This window comes from Onychostruthus taczanowskii, unplaced genomic scaffold, assembly GCF_017590055.1.
Source record: "Onychostruthus taczanowskii isolate IOZ18803 unplaced genomic scaffold, ASM1759005v1 scaffold66, whole genome shotgun sequence".
Lineage (NCBI taxonomy): Eukaryota > Metazoa > Chordata > Aves > Passeriformes > Passeridae > Onychostruthus > Onychostruthus taczanowskii.
In genome coordinates, this window is record NW_024504344.1 from 2,514,777 (window position 1) to 2,538,106 (window position 23,330).

Here is a 23,330-nt window from a genome sequence, read left to right on the forward strand (position 1 = left end):
AAAAAAAAAAAAAAGAGTTGCATTCCTTTAAATTACCTTGACATTACCTCTTTAGGATACAAATTTGCAAGCAAAAATTTGAATTGGTTTAAATTCATTATAAAGGAGAAATTCCATTTCCATGGCTTGTCTACAGACCAAAACAAGATGGCAATTGGAGCACTTAACCTTGAGAACTGCTCTGACAGGGAGAACTCTCTCCCCTCTGGGAGACAGGCAGACACAGGCACTTCTCACAGAAAAACTTAGTATTTGTTGGTTAATGTCCTTCAAATCCAAATTTCCCCAGATGCATTTGATAGAAATACAGCAATTGCATTTCTGGTAACCTCAAAAAATAATAGTGACAAAGTTGCAGAATAGAAACTGTACTGCAGAAGTTAATTCCAATAAAACTTTTCATTATAATTAATATTTTATCATAGCCATCATTCTTATTAATTATGTTAATACTAATAAAATAATAATTTACTAACTTATTTACTATTTAATACTATTAAATGTTAATATTTTCAATTATTTTATTCAAATTAAGATTCTGGAAAATTTTATTCTAATTTACAACCTTTCATTCCTTGTGAGAATAAGCAGAAATAACAGCATTAATGATAAAAATATAATACACAATAAAATTTATTGGAACCAGGTACCAAAATGACAAATCCTATCAGACAGCTCCAATAACACATTACCAATCTAACTGAAATTCCAAACTTCCTAAGAGGCTACAGAACAATCTAGAAATATCCCCAAAAGGAAAGAAAGAGGAATATGGGTGAAAGTTGTCGGAGCCATCCTTCAATGTTCATGATCAAGCTACAGCTGCGTGTCTGAGGCAACCAAAAATATATATTTATATAAATATATATTAAATATATAGTTAATGTATATTATTTAATAATAATTTAATTGTAGTTAATATTTAATATTGATAATAATTTACTATTTAATGTTATTATTTAATATTTTATTTATTAATATACATTTAATATAGTGAATGTATCTTAAATATATTTAATATCTATTAAATATATCTTAATATATTAAATACTTATTTCTATTTATATCTATATTTCTATTTACATCTATATCTATATCTTATTGAATATCAACATAAATGTTATCTTTAAATAAATATAAAGATAGATTATTATCTTTAAATAAATACAAATAAAAATATATTCTCATTATAATATTATTCTATATAATTATATTATATAAACATAATATTATTGTTTATATTTATATTTACTGTACAAGAGTTTGCAACTGAACTGAAATGCTATTCCAAAGGCAATTAAACTCAGGTACAAGAATTTAAGAACTGTTCTACTTTGAAATAGGTACCCTGGTCCATAATACAACCTTGTTCTGAAAATGAAAGAAGTCCCTTGCAGAGCACTCACAGGAGGAAATGTTTTGCCAGCCCCTGGGTTGGGAACACTCCCAGGACAAGCCCAGGAGATCGAGGCTGAGGTCACCAAGTGACAGCAATGTCACCTGCAGCCAGGCACTGCAGGACAAGCAAGCACTGCTGAGGTCAGGACCAAGTCTCTTAGCAAAAATAAAAAAGCAGAAGTGGGGATGGAGGCTTTTTTAATATATATTTTAAGAGATTTCTCTCTCTTTGTAAAATCCCAACGACTACTGAGCATAGAGGGGGATGCAGGGAGGCAGCCGAGTGCCTGAAGCAAACTTGTCAAAACTTAAGAATTTAGAACAAATAAAGAGATGTGGCTCTTGTTAGAAACTTCCTTCCTCAGAAGTCACAAGAGAGAAATAACTGGAAGGGCAGTGCTTGAGTCAGTTACCAGGAAGGAATGGAAAAGAAAAGAGGGAACAGCTTTTATCAGCTTCCACCTCATCTTTGGCAGAGTGGGACGAGACCTGTGAAGTCCCAGACAACCTCTGCATCCCCAGCAGATACAAGGTGATGGTCTGGAAGAGCAACCTCCAGTGTAGATTAGTTTTAAAAATTTAATATGGAAGAAATTTGTTATTTCTGCCACAGCAAACCCAAACAAAAAAACATTCAAGCCTCCTGCAATATCTTCTGGAAGCGGAGCCAAAGTTTTGCAAATAAAACAATTCATGCCACAAAGGACCTACACAAGCAGCTGCCCTTCAGGACTAAACAACATCACTGATATTAAAAATTCCCAAATATGAATTCTTGAAAATTATTCATCAGCACTACATTTATTTCCTCCTCTTCCAATACTACACAAAATACACACATAGGAAAAATAACTATTTCCTTGCCATTTGAAGTTAATTCACAAGGGAAATCTTTAGGTAAAAAAATATATATATAAAACTTGAAGTTACAGAATTATTACAGTACCTTGAAAGCTTAGAAGAATAAGATAATAGTGTGAAAGAATTGAAAGTAACATTAAGACTGCAGGAAAATGTAGCAGTAGATCTTCAGAATAAATTCAGACAGTATCAAAGGGACTATTACAGCAATGAAAACCAAACACAATTAAAGGGGTTTTGATTTGTTTTATTTTGTTAAAACAGGAAGCTTCAGACAGAAGCTCCATCCAAGTAAGGAAACAAGAAAGCATAAGCTCTGGAAAATCAGATGTAATGCCAAAAAAAAAATAAAGAACAATTTGCGGAAGATCTGAGAACTATCAGGAAGTTTTTTTCCTTTTTTTTCTTTAACATTCTGAAACCAGTAGGACTGTGCAGAACTCACGATGCTGAGTTAGGAAAGTTCCAGGAAAACAAAGAATTAACAAGAAAGCCAAAAATTAATATCAATTTTCTCTCCAGCAGAACATACAGAAGGCCATCCCTTGCAAGACAGGAATTAAAGAACTTATTTCAGTGTCAGTAAAGATTTGAGAGGCAAATCATATTCAGGGAAGTGTGATAAAGGAACTCCAGTAAGATTTTACTGAAATCCTATATTTAAGTGCAGTCAGAAATGCATTGCTTAAACCAAGCTCTTTACCAGAAAATTTCAAACATCAAATTGTTTTAAGGATTTGAAGGCAATTGACCAAATCTTAGTCCACTAGTGCTGACCTTAACATTATGCAAATCAGGTTTTTTTAAAGTCTGCCAGCTTACAAAAAAAAAACCCTTAAAACACTCAAAATAATAAATGGATCTAAAGTTGATCACATTATATACCATAATAGCCCTACTGACATGTTTGGCAGAGAAATACCACTCATAAGCCACAGATTTCTGGAACTGGGAAAGACTTGCCCATATATACACATTTTATTCTCCCTTTCCCAAACTATCCACCACCATGTAATAGTTTAGACTAAATATTTAATTGGCTAAGGAGGGTGAATTTTGAGTCCTCTAAGTTTATTTAAGTAGGTTTAGTTACCATTCATCCCAGAGAAGGCAGAGAACACTATCCCCACATTTCACACATTCTGAAGGGTCACCAGTGGCTTCCCAGTCTTTTTTAGGGGTCATTATTTGTTACCAGCTCCTTTTGAAAGTTTGGGATGAACACATGCAGAATAAATCAATTTCTGGTTGGGTGGGGTGGGTTTGTGGTTTAGGATGGTGTCAGACACACAACATGAAACCATCACCAGCTGTGCTGGACCAGGAACAGACACCAGGATACAGAACAAATGTTTGTGAAAGGGTTTGACTCTTATTCCCATCTAATGGGAAGTGTAGTCCAATAAACTCAGCCTACCAAAAAATCACAGCACCCAAAGATTTTTTCCATTTTGATAATCTTCCTGATTTGTTCATGATGCTTGCTTTGGAAAAATCTGCCATAAATGTCATGTTTAAGATTCTCTTTTACAACTGACACAAAACTGCAGAAGGTTCTAGAGGTAAAAACTAGAATTAGAAGGAAATATTTTCAGTAGATTGATTTATCACCTGAACATCTCAGAATTACAAACTTAAGTCAATGCTGATATCAAAAAACAATTAAGAAACTTTTTTTTTAATTGAAAATTGAGTTAATTCAACAATGTCTTAGAGATTTAGTGTATAAATGAATTTCTGTTATCATCTACTGTGGAACTGAGAACACAGCACAAGCAAAAGTTAGCAGTACAATGAATCATGCTGTATTTTTAAAATCTTACAATGCCAGTTATGGTTCCAAAAACAGTCACAAAACTGGGGCCATGGGAACTTCAGGCAAATGACAATGACACTGTGATCTAAAAATCTCTTTCAGGAGGATTGTGATTACTTGAAATGACAGCTGAGGATATTCTTCAGTAACATTGAACACAGAATTAAACCCCAAATGCAGCTGCAATGATGGCTCACTTCAGTGAACAATCTCTGCAGTTCTGTCTCCAGCTTAGTTTAAAAGTCACTTTAAACAAGAAATTCTCAGGAGGGTTGGCAAGTTTTCTGCATCCTGACTCATCTCCCTTCCCCATCAACTGAAATCATGGAGTATTTTCAGATCCACTTTTTAAATCTTTCTTTTCTTCTGTTTTCTTTGAGCAGCCATTGCTGCACAGAATGGGACAGGCAGGGAAGAGAAGCTTTGGCTCTGGTGACAATGGTGTGACAGATGACAATCCTGTTCTCCAAAATCCACTGACCAACACAAAGAGCAGCACAGCAGAACTATCTACACCACCTTCCTTGATGCTGTTGTGTCTTCAGTAGGGTCTCTTTAATTTAGTTTTTAATAAATTATCTAAAAATGGAGTTCTCAGTACTAACTTCAGATGATTAAGCCAGTTTCTCCACCTTACTGGCAAAAGGTCTTTTCACAAATTCCAAGAAGAGTCCTCATCTGACTTCTCCCAGTTGTAAACATTTTCACTTTTGCTAAATATTCCCAGCACATCTATAAATATTTGCAGATTTATGTTCTGACATCGTCATGTGTCAAACCATACATATTTAACATCTGGATTTCAAAAACCAATTCTCTGAATCTGCAAGCTACTTTCTGCTGCTCTTTCATGAACCAACTGCAATGTTCCACCATTAGCAGAAGTTAAATACCTCTGATTACCAAGGTAATTTAACTATTGGGTGTAACCTCCCACATGTCATGAGTTACCACTCAGTAGAATCTATATTGAGCTCAATAGTGTATAAATAAGGAATATATTTTAGAATGACATCCACTCCTGAGAACATTAATATAAATCCATTGCTTGACAGATTTTCCTAATGATTTGTCAGTTTAAGTGCACCAAATGAGAGCTTTATTTGCTTTATTTAGTTGAATTTGCCAGGTTCCCAATTTGACTGACTTTTACTATTAATATTTTACATTAACAAAACAGTGAATTTAACACTAATTATTTTCTCCATGTAAAAACATCAGATTAATTTAAACAGGTCATATCTTAGTCCTCCTCCAATCCAAACATCTTGCTCCTCAAGCACCCAAACAAGAGATGTTTTCCTCCACCTTTCAAAGCTCTATGACATTTTGAACATCAAAATACTAATAAAGAGAAGAGTATAAGCAGCTGCCAGTCAGTAGGTGTTTCTCATTCTGAATGTGGCAAACGTGAACAATCAATTTAAAAATCTGGCTATATAAAACCAAGGGCTTCAGAAACTGCTACATAACTTTTTATCATATAACAAAAAAGTCTGTTAGAGCACAGCTGAAGAAACAATGCTATTTACTCTTCCCTTGTATAATTTGTAAATATACAATAATCAGGATTTCTGATCCAAACCCTACATGTTGCAATTTATTGTAGTGAAAATAGCGGCAACCTTGGAAACTGGAATGGAAATTCTAAAAATTATGTCTGATTTCATTAAGCCTCAAAGTTCTACTCACGCAAGGGAGGATCTCTTGAGAACCCTCACCACAGCCAAGAACTCTCTGTCTCCAAAACCTCAGTGAAACCAAGTTGGAAAAACAGCATCCTAACTTTAAATACAGAACATGAGAAGTCCCAGACTAGGGAGCACACTGCAGACTCTGCTGTGAACTGATGTCTTCTGGAGAAAACCAAATTATTTCATCTAAGAATGCACATTAATGATACAAAGGACAACTACCTTGAACCTACAGTTAGATGAACTGGCATTTTGAATTTAACAGTGTCAGACCTGATTTAACTCCAGAACAGAGTCTAAAGCTCAACACTGGCCAGAAGAAATCTGCAGCTGTTATCTCAGCAGCTGTATGGTGACTTTAAGATAGAAAGGAAAGTATTCTGCCCCACAAAAAAAATTTAAAGATTAAAAAATTACCTTATCATCTTGAATTTGTAGAATTTACAGGTAAGAATATTATTATATATCTGGATTCTCAAATTTGCTTAAAAGTGAAGGCACCATCCCTGAGGATTGACTTAATCTACAAATTCAGATTGTTTCACCACATTTGTAGTAACCAAGATCAACATTTTCTGGCCTTTGTAGGCTCTTGTTTAAGACACTTTTATACTGGTGGCACAGTGGCAAGGGACATAAGGGGACAAGCAGGCCCCTCACACTGGGCAGAGCACATTACTTGAATTCTTGTCAGACCTGCAGTATTTTTTCTGGCATTTTTTCAAGCTCTTTTATAAAGACAATAAGGAAGGACATTCAGTGCCCATGAAAACTGGCAGATAACACACCTGAGAGAAACAACAGGCATAAAGAAGATTGTTCAAGACAACCTAGATAAGTTTCAACAGCAGACTTGCTTAGAGCTAACAGGACATCAAAATGAGGAGGAGAGTCACACAAAACTATCAACAGGATGGTTCCTTACACTGAACCATCTGCAATCCATCTCCACTGGCAGCGTAGGATCAGATCATCCCAGTAGCAGCCTGGTACCTGCTGGGAGCTGCACTGCCTGGAGGCCTGGGAGCACAGCAGGGCTTGGGGCTGATCCCTGGTATGGAATCAATTCACGTGGTAAGGCAATGCCAGGAGACAATTAGGACAATTTTACCATATCTGCATTTTATGGTAAATAAGTGGTTAAACAAGGAAATCCCTGAAGTCCTTCAAGATTTCATTGAGCAGCAGGACAGAGTGGGAGAACTTCCAACATTAATTCCTTATCCCTTATACCCCATTCCAGGGCATTCTTGATGATGCCTCCTGGCACAGTCCCCTCCCTGCCCAGCAGCAAGCATAGCCAAGGACCACAAGGAACATGCTCAGAGGGAATATTTCCCAGCGCAAGGCTGCTCTGCCAGCCCCTGTGGATGCAGGCAGCTGAGGGAGCACGGGGTGACACCCAGAGAAGGAGCTGGGAGCAGATGAGGGGCTCTTCAGGGATGTTTCTCAGTTCTTCACTGACAGAACACCTTCTGTACCAACAGGAGGGCTGAGATCTGAACCAGAATTGGGTGTTGGAAGAGCAGAGATCTGAACCAGAATTAAGAGTGAGCAGAGAGAAGAGATCTGAACCAGAACTAGGTATGGGGAGAGAAGGGCTGTGACCCAGAACCGGGTGGGGACAGAGCAGACATCTGAACCGCCCTTCTGTCCCAGGTGGGGACAGAGCAGACATCTGAACCGGAATTAAAAGTGGGCAGAGCAGAGATCTGAACCAGAATTGGGTGTGGGCATGGCAGAGATCTGAACCAGAATCGAGTGTTGGAAGAGCAGAAACATGAAATAGAATTGGGCATGGGCAGAGCAGAGATCTGAACCAGAATTGGGTGTGGGCATGGCAGAGATCTGAACCAGAATCGAGTGTTGGAAGAGCAGAAACATGAAATAGAATTGGGCATGGGCAGAGCAGAGATCTGAACCAGAATTAAAAGTCAGCAGAGAAAAGAATTGAACCAGAATTGGATGTGGGGAGAGAAGGAATCTGACCCAAAACTGAGTGTGGGCGGAGCACAGATCTGAACCAGAACTGGTTGTTGGAAGAGCAGAAATCTGAACCAGAATTAAAAGTTGGCAGGGATCTGAACCAGAATTAGGAGTGACAGAGCAGAGATCTGACCCAGAACTGGGTGTTGGAAGAGCAGAGATCTGACCCAGAATTAGGAGTGACAGAGCAGAGATCTGACCCAGAACTGGGTGTTGGAAGAGCAGAGATCTGACCCAGAACTGGGAGTTGGAAGAGCAGAGATCTGACCCAGAACTGGGAGTTGGAAGAGCAGAGATCTGACCCAGAATTGGGTGTTGGAAGAGCAAAGACCTGACCCAGACTCAGGCAGCAGTTTGGGCACTGCAGCTTGGCAAGGGCTGCATCCACCCCATCTCAACCCCACAGAGCAGCACAGACAAAGCTTAAAAGGATCTGTTGTCATGACTAAACAACTGAAGATGTATTTGAGGTGTGGTTATGAAGCTTCTCCCCACAAGGCAGAACTTGTGCATGAGTGGAAGATATAATTTTGCTTGGATATTTAAAAAAACACAACCCAAGCCCAAATCCCCAGTTGTTTCAGTGATATTTCCCATGCACTTCTGCTCCAGCAGCTAAATAGAAGAAATACCAATTAAGTTTGGAAGACTTCTACATAAACCATAATCTTTATGTTACAATGGGGGGCAAAGTGTTTTCATTAACATTTTTCCTGAGGCTTTTTTTCAGTAAAGGCCTAAGGGAAGAATCAATGCTTAGAATCTTTTCAGTTTGCTTTGACTTTTTAAGCCCAGGAATTAGTAAGCTAATGTTTCTTAGTTTTGTGGAGGCAAAAATGTAAAATAAAAATAATAAAATGAAAAAGAAAAGGAAAAAATTTAATCCAGATAATGAAAGTAATGATAACTTCCACTCTGAAATGACAGCTGAGGAGGTAAATTGTAAAATACAATTGCTCGTAATGACTCAACAAAAATAGCTCAGCATCTCAGACAGTACTTAAGCAATGAAGTCTCAGTTGTAAAGCAAAAGGAAATCAGATTTGAGTTTTTACCAGAACAAGCCAAAAAAACCACCCAAACTTATAATTTGCTGTCACTGTGTCTCAGATATTGGCAGAGATGATCAATAGTAAAAAATTTGTTTTCTCTAATGATGAACAGTTATCCTCAGCAGATTGAGATACATATTTCTGCCATTTTTCACTCTAAATTATAATATCAAATGCCTTCTCCTTCTGATGGACAACCTGCACAGGGATGCACAAGAGCAAAGGAACAGTGTTACAGATCACTAAAGCCAAAAACATGGAACAAGTTGTAAGAGATAAGAACACAAAATCCATTCATGACTTAGCAAACAATATATACCTAAAGTAACAACCAAAATTAAAAAATAAAAAGCTTTTTGACAGATCTGGCAAGAAAACATTTCTGAGAGAAATGTAAATATTGCAGTCTTTTTCTCCAACTCAGTAAAGCTTTTAGGCACCCTTAAAAGCAGCCACATCTTTAACTGCATCTCCAACTATCAAAGCACTGAAAGTTTCCACTGACTTAACTGATCAGAGTGGTGAACAGGCAAAGGATGAAACAAACACTCACAAGGTGAGCTGAATTGGAGCCTCTAAATACAGCACCAGCTGCCACACAACACAAGAAACTGTGTCCTGCTAACACAGAAACTCTGAGTTAGCACCTCCATCTATTTGTAAGGATTTCAGGATTAAATGCCTGCCCCACATCAGGAACTCCAGAGAGCAGATTAACAAAGCAGGGCTGGGATAATCTTGGCCTACACAAAACACAGCTGGGGAAGCCAAGCACTAAAGCCAAAATCCCAACAAGGGAGAGTCAAATAAAAGCATCAAGTTGCATTTGAAGCTTTTATGGAGGGTTTGCAGCTTCACCCCCAATCCACCCTGTAAGGAATTGCTGTGAACCACACAGCAGTCTGTCCATTAAAAATATACATTTTGAGAGTATGGAGAGTTTTTTTGACACTGAATGGAGGGAACTAGGCATTCAAATAATAAATGAAATCTGGTTATTTTAACCTCTATAATGAGTCTTTTTGAAAACTATCTTTAGCTGATGCTGTGGTGCTTCCAGGTTGTTCAAGAGAGATCACTTATTCAGTCTTGAAAACCTTTCAAAGGCTGAAGAATGTGCCATTGCAGGGATGAAACTGAACATCATTAAAAATGGGCCCAGAATTTTGCTAACAGTTGTTCTGGATACCGTGTTCTGACTTTGCCAAGCAGCATCAGATTTGCTTTACTTGAGCAATTCCTAAAATAATAAAACCATGTTATGTTACACTTTCAAGCAGCAAAATGCTCAAGAAATTTGCTTACTAATAGAACCATATGGTTTCACAAGAGCCGGACACAAATGACTCATTAAAAAAAATCTTGTTTGTCTCATTCTTAAATATTTTCTTTTAAAAACTATTGCAGAGTTTCAGTATCTTCGCCTAACGTAAAATTCCCTCGCTATCTGCAAAGGTCATTATTTGCTGTATCTCCTGTGGGGAAGAACAGAATCCCATCCCTCTTGGCAGTGTCATGATTAAAAACTCCACTCCCTTGTCAGTCATCTTCCCTTCAGCAGGAGCAGAAGTTGCTTTAAACATATGTTTTAGCAAAAATCCCATCTTATCACTCTTCTTGCTCCAGACTCTCCAACTTTTCTTCATGTTCTAGCCTAAAACTTTCCTTGATGCTTTAATTCTTCTGCTCACAGCCCTGTTTTTCAGGCTATGTTGCTGCCATAGGCTGTCCATCTATCCTTGAACATTTCTGCCATGGTATGATACTGGCAACCCAATTCTTTCCTTTGAAAATTAAATATTAGCCCACTATCTCCCAGACTGGCATTTCCTTCTTGCCCATCTTCAAATTTCTGAAGTTTGTCATGAAAGGGTCCCAGGCCCAGCAGGAATCTCCCAGATCAATTAAGCTCCCTCTCAACTATTATTATTATTAGTGTTGCATACATACAGAAATAATCTCAGAATTTAATCAAACCACACTCTTGCTCCCACTGTGCATAAAGGGCTTTTTACAATAATCCTACTAATTATTAAAACTGATTGCATTCAGTGGCCAATAAATTTATTCAAAAAGATTTTTATCATCACAGCATTTGACCACCATCAAGTGTTGCCTTGATTTTAATATTCACTGTGGCATGTGAAACTACTCTGTGGTTTACAAGAGAAAACAAACACCAAAAGAGAGTCTGGCCACAATTATTTGTCTCATCATTCACACGTGCATTTTCAGTAAGATTCTGTTACAAAAACTCCAAACTCTGTAATACAAAATACACCACAACTGCTAAGAGACACAGAAAAAAAGTCATCAAATTGTACAATAAACATGAGATTTTCAGGCCCTGCTAAAATAAATCATCATGAGAAAACATCTGAACCTCAGAAGCTGTAGAATGCACATGAATTGCTTCAATAAACTCCTAAATGAGCAATTTTGAAAATTCCTTCACATAATTCTTTACCTACATGTTGCTGATGATATCAAAAAAATGTTACCAATATGGTCTTTAAGTTATATTCAATAGAACAGGGACAATGAGTGAGATTTCAAGAGTCAGGGCAAGGCTCACCTTGTTGCTGGCAGGGTACTGATGCGAGTGAAGAAAACAGAGGGCTCCACCTCCACGTGGAGACCCAGGGCAAGGTTCCTGTAGTATCCTTCAGCATGCCCTGGTCCACCAGAGTACTTGAAGTTCAAAATGGCTTCCAGCATCTAGAGGAATAAAAATCAATTCCTTGTTAGCTATTTTTCACAACTGTGCACTTCACAAGTTCAATTAAATTAGGCCACAGAAGTGATTTGCAAATTTGCTTTCCTAACCCATCCATTCTGTTATCTCAGGAAAAAAGGCAATCTAACAAATAACTGTAGCTTAGGCAAACAGTTGCCTAATCCTTTTGAAAACCAAAGAGTGCAGCACAAAGTCAGTTGGGCTTCCCTTTACATAATTCCTCTCCATATCACATTCAACATCAAAAAAATGAAAAAAGTTTCTTAAAAGAGTTAGGGTTTATTCAATGCTGCACTCCTTCATTGTCTTGAAAAATATTCACTACCTAATCAAATGGAAAAGCTTCAAAGTTTGGGGGCAGATAAAGATTATACAAAGCTAAAAGAATCTGGTCTCTCAACAAGTCACTGCAAACTTACTCTCATGTCCATGAACTAACAACATCTAACTGCATGCATCTTGTCTTTGTGTTCATTTTATAGGAAATGGCTGGCTAGTAAATATTAAAAATGAGGATGATTCTCTAGCATGAGCCTTCTGCACTCATTGCTCCCAGCAGCACTGAGCCTTTACTACTGTGAGGAAATTTGGGGCTTTGTGTCTTTCCCCTCGATGAACAGCATGGGAGCAGCTTCCCAGCACAGTCCCCACGTCATCATCAGTGTTCAAGCTCAGAACAACCCTTTGAATGAGCCAAAGAGATTATTCACCACCTCCTCTTTCATTATGTTCCTGAAATATGATTTGCTGGAAGCAAGGTGAGAATTTGGGAAATGTCACTGGAATTTTTGTTTGTTTGTTTGTTTGGGGTTTTTTTGTTTTTTTGTTATTTTCTCAGTTTTTATTCTGGTCCTTGGGCAGCTGCTACTGCCACACCTCAGGGTAAGGACAGAGGCAGTGCCAGCCCTGAAGCCTGAGATGGACATCACATATCATGCTGAAGCCTGTATCTGGAAGGACAGACTCTTCTTAAAAGGCTTTAGAAACAACAGCAATTTCACCTTTGTTTGGCTTTTAGCTCATTCTTTATAAAAAAAGGCAAAAAATGCCAAATCTCAAGTCAACAACTTATCCAGGGAAGCAAATCTATTTATCAGACACCATCAAGCCTCAGAAAAGTAAAAGCACTCTGCCTTTCAACAGAAGAGTCACAAAAAATTTATGAGACCTGTTATTTTTTATCATGAGCTCTAAGGAACAATCTAAGGATTTTCCAACTTACAAAAACTCCATTTTTGTTTGATATCATTCTGTTTATAAGTCTGGCTGAAGGAAAAGAAACCGAGATAGAATAATTTTCTTAAAATAACCATAATCCAGTGATTTAAAGAATACCAAAATCAAGAGTTTAATGTTCTGCTGCATGTGTGCACTTAACTGTTCTGCCTATTTCCAATTTGCTTTTAAGTGGAATAATTTCAAGTCTTAATTTAGTTTCATTAAAATTCATGAGAGTCACCTTACAATACAAATAAAACCCTTCACTGGGCACTCTGGACATACCCATCTACTCTGTTTATGTCAATTCCTAATTTGTACTTAATGAACTCAAGTTTATGTTATGTCAGAAGAGCTAATCAATATTAAACACAAAAATAAAAAAAAAAGCACAAGCCCATTCAAAACATACTTCATCCTAATTAACCAGCTGGACCATTTCATAAAAATCAGAGCCAGGCTCTGTAAGTACAGGGATCTGACACTACTTATGTTGTAATGTGAGAATGGACTTCAATTTCAATTAGGGCATGGTGAAAACTCTGCATGTTCTGCATTATTGCTGCAATGCTCCCAGAGTCCTGCTGGGAAAAGCTCCATGGTTCCCTCTGCACAGGACCATGGAAAAAAAGCTGCTTTAGCAGGACCAGCCCCGTGTCATTTCAGGTAAACAGATTTCAGCTTGAAAGGTCACAGAGCATCACTATTCCAGATTCAAACTCCTTTCCATGATAGACCAAGTGAAAAACCTCCAGATAAAAGGCTAAAACTACAGCCATTACGTGGCACTGATGAGCAGGGGGGTTTAAAGGCACCATCATAATCTTGGTCCCTGTCGCAGTGAGGAATTTATGGGGAAAATCCACCTGGTGATGCTGCGACTCCTGAAGTCCCACAGAGAGAACAGGGAAAAGGAAACCCAACCATCTTCTGTTAATCCACCCAGCAGCAGGACATCCCTTCTCACCAAAAATGTGAGATCTAACTGGGCACAGTAAACACTGAGGCGACAAGAGATTCTGACAACTGCAGAACTCCCAAAGCTCTGGTCTTTCTCTGGCCATGATGGTTTGCAGGAGTCTATGAATGTGCATGTGCACACAAGGAAAAAACATCAGGCAGACTTGACATCAGTACTATAGATGGATGTGTAGGGTAGGAGAATGACTGAAGGAAATATTTCTTTTTTTCAGGAGCCTTCAGGTGGTTAGAGAAAATTTTATTGCTTAGGATTTATGTGATATGAGCAGAAAAAAATGTTTTTAAAACCTCACAACAACTACAACAAAATTCAATCTCCTTTAAAACCTCAAAAAATACTTCATCTATTACATGAAGGATTGATTTTTCTACCTCTATGATAGAAAAAAAAAACTCTACACTTTCATAAACCTACAAATTTCAAATAATTTACCACTCTATCCCAGAGCACCTGCAAGGAATGGCCCAAATGCTACAGCCCCAATCTAAATAATATTGCACCCTGACTCCTTGTGAAACCTACAGAAATCACAGCCTGAGCTGCAGATTCTCTTCATCCTTACAAATCCAAATAGCATCACTTAGATTTCTCCAAATTGCATCACTGCAGACTGAAAATGAGATGGCACAATGGCCCTGTGAAGACCATTCTTCCTGCAGATGATCCGTAAAAAACAAAGGGAAGGAAGGAGGGAGCACACCAGGCTTCCAGGGCAGGCAGGAAAAGAATATTGATAACTGTTGAACACATCTGAAATTCAGAAACCTGTGGACTTTGGGGGATTCTTGTTTTTAAGGCAGAGCTCCATTCTGGAAACTCAACAGTAAATTTTTACTGTGATGGCTTTGGCTTGAAAAATTTTTTATGATTTCATTGGTCCTTCCTTCTGTTGATAAAGAAAAGGAAACAAAAATGTTTCTGCGTCTAAATTCAAAATGAGAGATTCTTAACCAACAGCATCCACTATCAATAACACCTACCAGAAATATTCAGCAGATAAACTATCAAAAATTGCTGGTTTTGTTTTTCATGCATTTTTTCCTCCAAGTATTTTCAGCATAGAGCTGGCACCAGTTTGTTGACTCATAATGAAATTTAAAGTAAAGTTAGAAAGGAACTGAGGTTTGATGCCACAAATGGAAAGCAAACCATTGGGCACTAAAGTTTCCTCACCCACTGGCACCAGTCAGCACCCACCTGCCAACACCCCAGTGGTGACACTGAACAGCAACACCCTTAATACTGATTTTTAATTGCCAATTCAATTGCAATCCACAGCTCAGAGCAAGTATTTCTATTGAACTACTACCACAGTACTTCCCCCACAGAAACAGAGGATCAAATCTAAAGAGAATTTCCACCAAATTCTCAGATTATTGCTGCTCATGCAACAGAAGCTGGAATATTACTGACAACAGAAAACTCAGGCAATGACAAATTAAATAGAGAAATGAATGGGGGAAAAGCTGTGTGAGGCATTTCTTGTGCTGGCAAGCGAAATATGGTGCTCATTCCTTTCTCTCTGCTCGTTCTCAACTGAGGGATGGTTGACTGAATACCAGACTCAAGAAAATTTGCCCCCCCCCAAAAAAGTGCTCAAAGTTCTGTGTAGCAAACAGCACAATTTTAGCTCAAGAATTTTCTTGGACCAAGAGCACTTTAAGGAAGTATAAACCAAAGATACAAGGGCCCACCTGCAGAGATGCAATCATTATATGCTCTATGTAAAGGAAAATAAAGCTTCCATAGAAGAACACAATGCATCATCATAATTTGTGAGCAAGGCTCACATACACGGTGTTTTCAGGTCTTTTCTAAATTCCCTTAGTACAGTAAAAATTACACTAAGTAGGTCTCAGCACTTAATAGAAGATGAAATGTCAGTGCTACAGGCAGTTTGCTCCCAAGGAACTGCAGATGCTGACTTCAATGACTGAAGAAATACCAGACTGTAGCACTACAGACTCGTCCTTAAATCCATAATACTTAAAAACTAAAAACTAAGGGAAAAATAAAATTAGCACGAAGACCAGACTCATACAATTCAGAACATAATCTTTCTATTTTAGCTTCTGAATGGCTTCTAGAACACAATTCTCATTAATGAGTATCATTTCTTATGCAATTAGGGCCTGACATTCAAAAAATAACTTATTCTAGGTGTGCAACCTTCCAATACACCTTCCTTTGGGAAAAAAAATACAGATTACTTGCCCAACTGCAAATATGATTTATTCCCAAGTCCTATCCTGCTCCTGATCTGCTTCTCACCCAAATTCTCATTAGCAGCACTGGCTCCACACATTCCTGAGTGCTCAGCCATTTTTTCTGACTTTAGCCCCTTTTCTCACCTGTTGCCTTGTGTTTTCTGGTTTGGGTATGGGATTTTTTTCTTTAAACTTACCCTAAACCCCAATTTTGTTAAGTTCTCTCTGCCTCCCTCCCTCATTCCTCTTCTCTGACCATTCCACTCTCAACTCTGATCAACAATCAGTAAAATCCTCATCAGTAAAAAAAAAAAAAAAAAAAAAAAAAAAAAGTGCTACTTCATCAGTTCCATCTCACAAAAGGCACCAGAGGATCTGTCTCAACAAATTAATTTCTCCATTTCTTCTACTGTGTGGAATGCTGAAAATCTTTAAAGAGCTTTGTGTAAATAAACCATGGATCAGGAATTTCAGCTGCCTAGCTGTAACTAATTAAATGATCTGGCAGTAACAAGGAGAAAGAGCATTTCCCTAATTAACCACACTCTTTTCAAGGGCAGCAGGTGACCCTGGCAATGCTCAAGCTCCTGACAACAGCAGAGATGTTCCCAAAAAACGTGCAGAACTGGATCAATCTCAAAAAGGTCCAGTCCTGCAAGCTGCAAGCTTTTAATCCAAGCACGTGGGATGCGCTGGTCCAGGAACACGTTTCAGATACAAATACAGGGCATGGACACAGCTGAATCTTTTTTATTTTAAGGAAAAGGCCAAAAAGTGAGCATTGGGAAGGAAATGGAGATGCCTAAATAGCTGAAACCAAGGAAGATGAGACTCAAATACATCAAGCTTCCAATTTGTAGCAATTTGTGAACACAAGGACTGTGTCTATGTTTAGCACTGAGCTCCAAAGCCAGTCCTGGCATTTGGAAATGCACACAGCTCTGCCTGTGTATTCATCTGGCTATCAAAATTAATATAGATTAGCACTTTCTTGAGCTTTATTTACAATGATCTAACAAAAGAATTCCTGTCATTTTTGCTTCTTCCTCTCATCACTGAGTCTACAGCCCATGGTTCCACATGGTAACCTGACAAAGAAGAAAGTCTGTATTAAAAAAAGAGGCTTAAAGGATGATTTGTGTAAAAAGAATGAGGCTTAATAGCAGTGTTGGGAGAAGCAAGTGGTGCCTCTATGTTCATGGGCTGAATATCCTCCTGCCCACTTGTTCTCAGGAGGATAAAAGGGAAAAAAAAAGCCACTCCCACACTTGTAAAGAGGAAAAACAGAGACACTTCTGGCTACCTTCAAATCCTATAATTCTACTTGGGAGGACAAAAATGTCCAATCTAATAGGAAAAAAATCCACCAGTTAAATGACAGAAGCATCATGTCTTTATTAATCCCCAAGGAAAGAACAGCACTGCTGGAATCTGGGGTTTGAGATCTGCACAACTCCTTAGCATGGAGTCTCTGGACCCAATTCCCTGAAGGACTTGGACCTTGATATCCTCAAATCTTCTTCCATGCAGGAATTCACAGAATTCCTTCACACTCAGACTTTCCTTTACTTGAAATGCTGGTATTGAGAGGACATTTGGGAGGAGAAGTGGAGTTCAGCAGTTGTTATGAGGACAGCATCAAGCCTTTATACCTCACAAGGATTAATTCAAGGTGAGTATTGTTTCAAAACTGAAAACAAATTCTTTCTCTCTAATGTCTTTAGTGTCTGGCACAATCTTAGGTTGCCCAAGAAAGGTCCATGTTAAGAAATGAAGGTAAGAATTGGAACACGTCAACAAATATTTATTAAATTTTCTGCCTGTAGAAAACACTACCTCATTATTATTATTTAAAAAATAATAATAAATTGAATGTTCACATTAAAATAATCGATGGGATAAAGTACACAGCAATATCACAGAATCATAGATTCACTAAGGTTGTAAAAGACCTCCAAGACCATCAAGTCCAACCATGGACTTGAGATAGGCAGGGAGAGATCCATTTGCTTTGCAGAAAGAGATTTATTCATTGCACTTTCACTGGACAGTATCAATCTCTTCATTCATGGCTAACCTGTCTTATTTTCTGATACACAAAATGTCATTTAGATAGGCTTTTTGCATCTTCATAGATGATATGACTGTCCTTTTTTTTTTTTTTTTTTTTTTGCTAAAACATAAATCCTGTACTTTTGTCTGCATGGCAATCCTGAAGCAAATCAGAATCCACTGGAATACTTCATTGATCAAGGTAAAATTTCTAATTTTGCCCAAATAAGAAAAGGAGACTCTCCCTGTAGATACTGCTCCTTAGAGCACCAAACAGTGCAGTAATTGATAGCAGCAGCCCTGATACATGCATTATAAAAAGGATATGCATATGTAATGATCTTGTAGTGCATATGTAATCATCCTCCTGGACCCAACTGCAGCACACAGTCTCCATGCTAATTTTTCTCTTCTATATTCCACTGAAAATACTCTTGGCAACTACAAAAGCCAGGATAAAATTCTTAACAAATGATTAAGCAATGAAATAAATTGTGCCTCTGCAGCAAGTCAGACCTTTACATGTACAAATACAAACAAAGCCCATACTGCTACTCCTGTTAAGCTTCTCTATCAGTCTGCCACACAATTCAATGTAATTTTTAGCACCTGTGTTAACAGCTGACTTTACACACCCAGTTTAGTGAACAAGGTGCCTGTTGTTTGCAGCTCTGGAGCAGTGTTACTCAAGTGACTTTGAGCAGCAATTCTTGCACCACACCAGAGTTTATGGAGCTCATCCATCCACATTTCTGCCTAGTTAAACCCCTGAACAATGAAAGGGCTGCATCTCTCAGCAAAAATAGCACAATGGCAAGTAGCTGAAGCTAAATATAGCTCCTGCAGGCATATACTGGGAATTAAATAGTACATTTTACCCCTCCCCAATCCTAAATCAGTAAGCTTCAACAAGGAATCTCTAGTGAATACACACAGGAGCTCAATAAATCCCCCTTAAGCTTACAAGGCATATTCTGAATCTGTGCAAGCTAAAAATAGCCATGTTTATAATGAGAATGGAGATGTGAGCAGAATAATATTAAGTTTAAAGGCAGGCCTGGTGTAGTCATTCTGCATTAACAAATAGGGTGAATCAAAGGTCGCTCTGACAAACAGATACACAGGCTGACAGATAAAATATAATATCCAGCAATCTTGTACTGAAGAGCATTCATCTCTCATTAAACTCTGCATTTCCTAATTGACTATTGCAGCCACATATTCACAAGTGATTCTGTGCACATTTTTTAGCTGGAATACAAGTTGTTAGTTCCTAAAGACAGAAGGGAGGAATACACAGCATAATTCCCCTGGACAATATTCCCTCCTAGAGTTTCAATCCCCTCTGGAAATGTTCAGGAAATACATAATTATTTTTGTTGTATTAATCACAGAATTTTGCCTTCTTTAATTAAAGGCAAATTGCATCCAGGCCTCCTGGGTCCCACTATTGCAGCTGGATGCCCAAGGGGCTGATGCCCATTCTCAGCTGCCTCAGAGGTTTTACCTCCCTCAGCCTGGGTCCCAGCACTGCTGACCACAGCTATCACAGCATCTCATTCTTGGCTGAGATATAGATGAGAAATTAAAATTAATTTAAACACAACTTTTATGTGGAACATTCCCATGGAGAGTTTTCTGTCTGCTGACACTAAACTGCAAAATGTGTTAGAAAAACTTGCTGGGGAACAAACCCTGCATGTTTTGGAGAATGAGAGGAATGAGAGGTCTTGGAGAATGAGAAGGAATGGAGGGGCAAGTCACAACACATGTTCCTGAACAGCTTCTCTGATTCTGAAATCAAACAATGGCATCAGTTGGAAGGGACCTTAAAGACCATCTCATTCCAACCCCCCCTGGCATGGGGACACTTCCACTAAACCAAGTTGCTCAGAGCCCCATCCAGTTTGGCCTAGAGCACTTCTGGAAATGGGGCAGCTTCTCTGAGCAACCTGTACCAGGGCCTCACCATCCTCACAGTAAAGAATGTTTCTGCTTTTATCTAAACCAAGCCTACTCTCTTTCAGCTGGAAGCCATTCCTCTTTTTCCCTGTCACTCCAGACCCTTGCAGTCTCTGTCCATCTTTCCTGTTGGCTCCCTGCAGGTACTGAAAGGCCGCAATGAGGTCATCCCAAAGCCATCTCTTCTCCATATAGATGAATAATCCCAGTTTTCTCAGTCTTTCCTCACAGCAGAGCTGCTCCATCCCTCCAATCATCTTGGTGGTTCCTCTGGACTTGCTCCAACAACTCCATGTCCTTCCTGAGCTGGGACCCCAGAGCTGGACACAGCACTGCCAGTGAGGTCTGACCAGAGCAGAGGGGCAGAATCCCCTCCTTGACCAGCTGCCCAGAGGGCTTTGGATAAATCCTGCCCTGACTCTGAAGTAGGAAGGTAGAAAGAGGGAATAAATACAGGGACACATGTTGATGAAGAAATCAGACATACACACACCCTTCCAAGGGGAAATTTCTCTGTGGAGTCCACCTGGTTTTCCCAGCAATGGCTAGGAACACGCTGGGTGCTGTAAAGCAGAATCACTGCACATAGTTCCTCAGTGAAACCTGTTCATTTCACCCTCCAGGCAGAGTCCCCAAGAGTAAAGGCACAAATGCTGGCAGATCCCTTCTCACTGAAGGCACACCCTGGTGAGAGGTGGATAAAACCAAGATGTGGCCATAACAAAGAAACATCTCCAGCATAAAACCCCACATGTCATGAAACCCTAAATGAAATTACATATAAACCCAGTCACAATACAGAAAGAACTTCAGTAAAAACCAGAAACAAGTACTGAAGAAGTGACTCCCAGCTGGGACTGACACCTCTGCTCAGTGCTGCTGCTCTTTCACAGGCAGGTCACGTCTCACTTTGGAGAGAGTGAGCACAGGACTTTCTTTAATGGCTCCACACCACATCTGGCTGCTCCAGACTCAGCAAACAAGCATTGCCTCCCAGAATATATTCCAAGTTTACCAAGTGAGACTTTTACAAAGCTCTATAACACTACTAAGGTCTGCAAATGGTGAGTCCAGGGTGAGTCCTCCTCCAACCTTCTCGCAAAAGCAACACTGCCAAGCCTGAATAGGCTGATATGCAACAACCTCAAGTCCCTGGGTAACACCACAAAGTTACTCATGTTACTTCTATTTTTTCATACCAAACATTTCTACACTGTTTCACTCTTCCTCAACCCTTTCCCTGTTCCTTCTATTTCCGCCATGTCCTTTGTGAGAAAAGAGGGTAAGATTGCACACAAAGAGAGGTAAAGAAAAAACTTCTTGGTTTGTTCTCTCTTCCTTTACTTTCTAATATTCTATTCCTAATATTCTATTTGCCTTTGTCAGCATTTCATGCTTCCAAGATCTCTACCCTGCACTGCAATGGTTAATTCAGAGTCCATGACTGTGCATTTGGAATTAAGACTCCAGATTCTTCACGTGCATTGACTTCACCACACACTGTGGATCAGTGCTGATCTTCACCTCAAACTTTAACCCCACACCCCTATTGCAGGATAAACCTGTAATTCCTAAGAGCTGGTTTCCACGTGTGCTAGCCTTGCTGATCTTTGGCACATTCGTAATCACCCTAATTCCCAGATCCTTTAAGAGCATGCACAAGCACAACACAATCCCAAGGAATTAGGCAGGAGACCACTCTGCAGTGTGCAAACGAGCCCCTTATCCTACCTTGAACCAGCTCAACTCATGATGGGACCTCCACTTTCATCTCACAGCACACTTGCCTCTCTCAAAGAGCTTTTTGTCAGAGTCTCTGGGAGTGTTTTAGGAATCAAATGAGCAGTATCAATTATTTTCTCTTTGTTCAGGAGCTCTGAAGATGCTTCAAAGAACTCGGACAGATTTACTTACCAGGATGCTGCCCTTCATTAACAAAACCCATTTCAACACTACCCCCACAAATGTATCCTATAATAATAATACCCTATAGCTCTAAACAACATATGTACCCTATAACCTAATATAATAACCCAGAAACTCTGCAGTTTCATTTCTGGTTTTACCACATTTACCAACAGTAAGTGTAAAGTAACTGTTTCAATTGCTCTGCTTCTTCCCCAATGGCAACACACAACTTGTCCAAGTTACAAACTTTTGAACCACCAGAGAATATGAAAATAATATTCCAGACTAAGAAAAAAGAATCACATGCACCCCCACTCTGGGCACAAGGTCTTACAAAGGTCCAGAGTTTCTATTTTACATCGCAGGGATCCATCCCATACAAATGGTTTCATGAAGGTATCAAATCCACTCACTGTTCAAAACACTCTACTGAAGAAGCCAGTTCCCTTCACTATGTGTATAATTTTTATACATAATATTATTGTAATACACTCTGAAGAAAAAAATATACACACACCCTGAAAGATAAAAATCCTCCTCTTCAATAAATGAAGTATCTTTAAAAGAAACAATGCATCCAGCAAACCAGGACAAAAAAAAATCAATTCCATAAAAGATTCTTGGAACTAATCAGACTTTTATAGGAGAGATCTTTGGAATTCTTCGGTTAAACAATCCTCATTTTTCAGGAATTCCTCTGATTAGAAGGGATAAACCCAATTAGTGAATTTTCAAAAGTAGAAGCAAATGAAGAAAGGGGCTTTAAAAGAGGAATGCTTGAACAACTTTATCTATAGATCTATTTATTCAGCACAGAATTAACACATAAATATGAGAGACTGAGCACTTCAGATTTTTCAGCAGCTGCTTGTGTTGAAAAAAAATTGCTCCAGTAGCACAATCAGTTTTAAAACCAGTAAAGTTACTGAGCTAAATTTATCACTGATTTAATGAGTTTAATGTGGAATGAATAGTGCAAATTCCTACTCCTTAATACGATGATCAAAACTAACAGAATAAGAAAATACTGAAATTAGTTTTCAAGAACTAAGACTTCAGAAATTAAATCTGTCATCTACTCTGGCTAGAAATGGGTTCTTTGAGTTGCAGAAAAGCAACATTTTCCATTCTGATAGATCTTCCTTCTTTCCCTGGCAGGCTCTTTGAAAGACAACCTGCCAAGCAACCAAGCCTTTAGTCACACCATTGAAACACACTCAGTGCTCCTATCAACTCTCTGTATGTGATTCCCTCAAAAGTTTCCCCTCAGGACAGGGAATCTGGACTTAGCTCTTCAGTAAACATATGAAAAATAATTGCAGATATGAGTCAGACACAGAGCTGACATGAAAATTAATTTCCAGTCCTCACTGATGCCATTTTGGCACAATTCAGCCAGGTGGACACGACTGGATGGCTCCAGTCCCACCTGCACTGAGGAGTCCTGAAGGCTAAGG

General features: G+C 38.8%; 1 protein-coding gene across 3 annotated transcripts in view; it reads right to left on the reverse strand.

Annotated features, from left to right (window-relative positions):
• The window catches only part of TRAPPC9 (trafficking protein particle complex subunit 9), a 431,865-nt gene that overhangs the window by 287,218 nt on the left and 121,317 nt on the right, over positions 1 to 23,330 (reverse strand). For all 3 annotated transcript variants that reach the window (XM_041420836.1, XM_041420834.1, XM_041420837.1), the window contains one exon: positions 11,383 to 11,525. In XM_041420836.1, the coding sequence (XP_041276770.1) occupies positions 11,383 to 11,525 (143 nt within the window). The remainder of the gene's footprint in view (positions 1 to 11,382; positions 11,526 to 23,330) is intronic.